The 4,275-nt window shown below is 32.1% G+C and overlaps 1 protein-coding gene across 1 annotated transcript; it reads right to left on the reverse strand.

Moving 5' to 3' along the window:
* Nucleotides 1-1,199: 1,199 nt before the first annotated feature.
* On the reverse strand, nt 1,200-2,734 carry LOC112461972 (transcription factor Adf-1-like). Its single transcript, XM_025027450.1, has 5 exons — nt 2,560-2,734; nt 2,321-2,483; nt 2,169-2,255; nt 1,811-1,927; nt 1,200-1,272 (listed from the first exon to the last, which is right to left on the reverse strand). Exons 1-5 carry the CDS (start codon nt 2,732-2,734, stop codon nt 1,200-1,202), a joined length of 615 nt encoding a protein of 204 aa, XP_024883218.1.
* Nucleotides 2,735-4,275: the final 1,541 nt, after the last annotated feature.

Genomic DNA, 4,275 nt, shown 5'->3' on the forward strand with positions numbered 1-4,275 from the left:
CTAATAATGATAATATGTAAAGAAATGTACTTACTCTGTATTGTACACATTGTGATAATGTCAACGAACAGTTGAACATCGCAGTTGTACTTCGCGCGCGAGTGCCACGAGTGACTCTTGCCGCATCCACATAACGCGATATGAAAAGAGCCAATGGCCATATCCGAGCACAGTTATTGGTTGTTATCGCGTGTTTAGGTAAGGGCGCTCTGTTCTTGCGTTCTGAATACGGGCTTTAATAATTAAAATAAAGTTTCTAAAATGTTCTATTTTTTAATACTCTGTGTAATTAACATGTATAAACTAATAAAATAAACTAATATATAGTGATTAACATTGTATACAATGATTGTATGTTAATTTTGTACAAAAGTAATCACAGACATGAACGATATAATACTGAGTCGCTTATACATTTGCACCTCTACTCAAAAAACGAGAAAAAAATAAATTTGTAATTAAAAATAAGTATGCGTGCCATTTCGCTTATACGTTTGCACTTCTACTCAAAAAAACAAGAAAAAAAAATTAATTTGTTTGTAATTAAAAATAAGTATGCGTGCCATTTCGCTTGTACATTTGTACTTTTACTCACAAAATGAGAAGAAAAAATAATTTGTAATTAAAAATAAGTATACCTGCCATTTCACACACAAAATGTTACTTAGATAACAAAACATCCATAATCTTTTTGCATTTCTCATCTCTATTTTCTTCTGGTAACTGCGAAAGCCGTGATATGATGAACTTAGCGAAGTGTTCATCTGCAGGTAGATAATTTTCGTTTCCTTCCTTTTTTTGGAGTACATATTTTTTAAGTACATTTGCGGTATTTACAAATGAACTTTCAACTACATCGGATTCATTCCTTTTTTTTTTTCGCTGTATGCCGCCAGAAAAACATTTTGTTTGGATATTAGGTGAGAATGGAATCAAAGTTGTGGACAATTTCGCTGCCGCAACTTGTTTCTCTGCAGAGTGTGATATAATATCTTCCTTCACAGTCAACATATCATTTTGACTGTAGTCAGAAACATCAGAAGCTCTGTCTGAAGATGCGGCAGCATTATTAGATTTATAAATATTTTCATATGTTGATGTTGATGGAGTAGATGAAGTGCTGCCTATAGAAATATCTGATGTGCATCCAAGAGATATGACTGGCTGATAAACTCCCGTAGATGTTTTAAGTGTGGTTGTTATTGAGGGTTCAAAATTCTGCCAGTTTCTGGTAATCCATGTACGCTTCCTTCTAATTGATCTTCAGGGAATCTACGCATACACAATACGAAGCGTACAATATATATCTTTTTTACGGAAAATTTCTTTCAGTACAAGTAAAACGCAATAAAAGAAAGATTGTCGCTTTTGCTAAAGAGGCTCAACGGTTTCAACCAAAGAATCAATAAATTATATGATTATTTCATTTTATCTGACAAGAATTGTTTTTTTCTTAATGTTTTTGAACGGTGCAAGGAAATAACGATCAATGTTCACTTTTTGTTGAAATTAATCTGGTCAAGCTCTCTTGTAACAAAGAACTCATAATTCTTATCTATTTTTATCAAGAACAGTTACAAATCATCGGAAATAATGCCGAAAAATGTATCGTGCTGGAGGAAAAACGATCATAATATAATGTAAACACTGCAGTATGATATTCACCAGTACTTTTTTCAATAGCTTCCTATATATCTGATGTCTTGAAACTTAAAATCACGTTTTTCTTAAAATAACTCAGGATAAACATTGATTGTTTTTCTCCTGTGTCCTTTACTTTCTATTAAGCGTTTCGATTGTATGTACTTACTTGTTCTGGACTTGACTCTCCATCTTGATACTTTCTGGAGATCTGCTCTGGACTTTTTTAAATTCTTGATTAAATTGAGCTATGTTGGGACTTTGTTGACCTGCGGATGTACTTCCCCTGTTGAAAACAAATAAATAATGAGAACATTAATATAACACTCTAATATAAGAACATTACTCTTCAACAAACCTTACACATTTCTTTGTTTTTAAAAAACTAATATTTATTAAATTTTCAAAGAAAACCATAAAAAGTATTAAACCGTCAGGATGAAGCCCTTTTTCGGTAACTAATACATATTCTTTTACAATAAAGAAAAACTAATAATTAGTAAAAGACAGAATTTTATTAAAAAAACCTTTCGTTTTGGTGACTAAAATTCAATTCGTCCGAAGGATTCTTTTCAGATTTGGTGCCAACTTGCAATGAAACGTTGCTAAAGTTCCTACAAAACAATAATTACAATAATTAATATACCATTAACATAATCGATTTTTCATCAATTTATACCTTCTTCTCTGGATGTGTTTATCCATGAATTTCATGCTTTCAAACAACGGCCATTGTTTAATTGTTTGTATACCACTGCCACTGCGTGTTGCCTGTTCATTTAATCTTCTTTGTCTGCAGTACCTAGTTTTTAATCTTTTCCACCTTTCTTGTACTTCTTCGGCTATGAAAAATTAAATATTTTTTTCAAATTATTTTTAGATTATATTTCTATATACGAAACGATTTTAAAAACATACCTGATATGTTACATGTTTTTGCAATTTCTTCCCATGATTTGTTTTTCATCATGTTGTCTTTAAAATTTTTAACATTTTTGTCGTACAAGTGATTATAACTTTGTACACACGTAATTATAAGTTCGTTTAACGTATTGACGAAATCACCGATTTTGTCATCTTCCTGATCTTCCATTGTTAAATCAACATCAATTATATAATTTGTTGGGTACGTGTGATCACTGCACATATTGTGATGTCTTCTTCCGTTATTTGGTGAATGTCTGTTTTCAGATACGGGTGTCGTGATGTCGAATGTCGGAACAGAGTCTCTCTGGTAGAACACGCGGTCATATAGTTAGAACAAGTGAGGTTATGTGACTACTTTCCTTGGCGTAAATTCTAAAATTCCAACATGACGGAAATTTGTGACTACGGTTCAGGCCATTGCACGTAACATTGTTTTTAGCAGAGAGAAACCTGAGAGCGGCCATCCCGCTTCGGGGGACGCCTGTCCTAATCTGCCCTCTGAGAAAGTGGACGTCAACTACAGCGTTACGCTAGGTAACGATCAGAGAGATCTCGGGTAACGATACATGGGTTCGTATCCGTGCTATGGTTCGTGTCCGAACTACTCAGATGGAGGGCTGATGTGCTGGTCGCGCAAGCCCCTCCTCTGTCAGTGTACGCTCGGCACTCGGCAAGTTTCGCGCGGGGAGAGAAGGGCAGACATACGATCTGCTGTTTCCTTCTCTCTTGAGCTGTTAGAGGCCACGCATTTCAGTTTCAGGTATCGCCTCTCATGTCTCGCCGAGTGCCGAGTCTTGAGTTGGCAAATCGACGATGCGCTATGTTACATTTATGTTTATATTTACGAGTTTTAATTGTTATATTTATAAATATTGCAATTATATTTACAAAAAAATTGCAAATTAATAAATAAATTTTATTAAACATAAAATCGCGTATAATTATGTACTTCCGTAGTTTTTGTACCGTTAAAATTAAACATAAAATTAATTAATTAAATAAATATTTATAAACATAAAAACTAAAATTCGGAAATGTAATGTATAGAAATTCCCGTTCTGGCCAATATGCTTTTTTATCTAGAAAAAAAGTCATATTAAAAACATTAACTTTGGGATAATATTTAAATTTAATATTTAAATGCATAATAATAGTAAAATATTAACTATCAAGAAAAAAGGTAGTTTATAGTGTTCTTTTTACTCTTATTAAATTTGCTAAATCACGAGCACCAAAAGAGAGATATTGGATTAAAATAAAAACAATTTATTATACAAATAATGCACACGGTTAATGTTTCGACTATAGTTAGTCTTCTTCGGAACGGATTATTACGAAAGAAAAAGTTAAATATCAAGAAACATAAATAATTAATGTTCATTTAACATACTAAAACATTAAACATTAGTCTAGACTAAAACATTAAACAATCACCTAACAATATAAACAAAATAAACAATTAATCTAATTGAATCACAAATATAAAAACGCCGGAATAATCGAATGAAACCATGGCAAGATTATTTATATTGAAAAGTGGTAAAATCTGCTCTTCCGTCAGGAAGAGAATGTAAAAAATTATTAACGGGGGTATTTTGATTTAAAAGATTTTTAAAATATATATTTTGCAGGAATTTTTTATAGGAAAACAAAGAAAGTGAATAACGTTAAACTTTGCATGTTCACTTCACCTTATTTTAAAATTTT

Source organism: Temnothorax curvispinosus, unplaced genomic scaffold (assembly GCF_003070985.1).
Source record: "Temnothorax curvispinosus isolate PA1 unplaced genomic scaffold, ASM307098v1 QBEX01001288.1, whole genome shotgun sequence".
NCBI classification, from domain to species: domain Eukaryota; kingdom Metazoa; phylum Arthropoda; class Insecta; order Hymenoptera; family Formicidae; genus Temnothorax; species Temnothorax curvispinosus.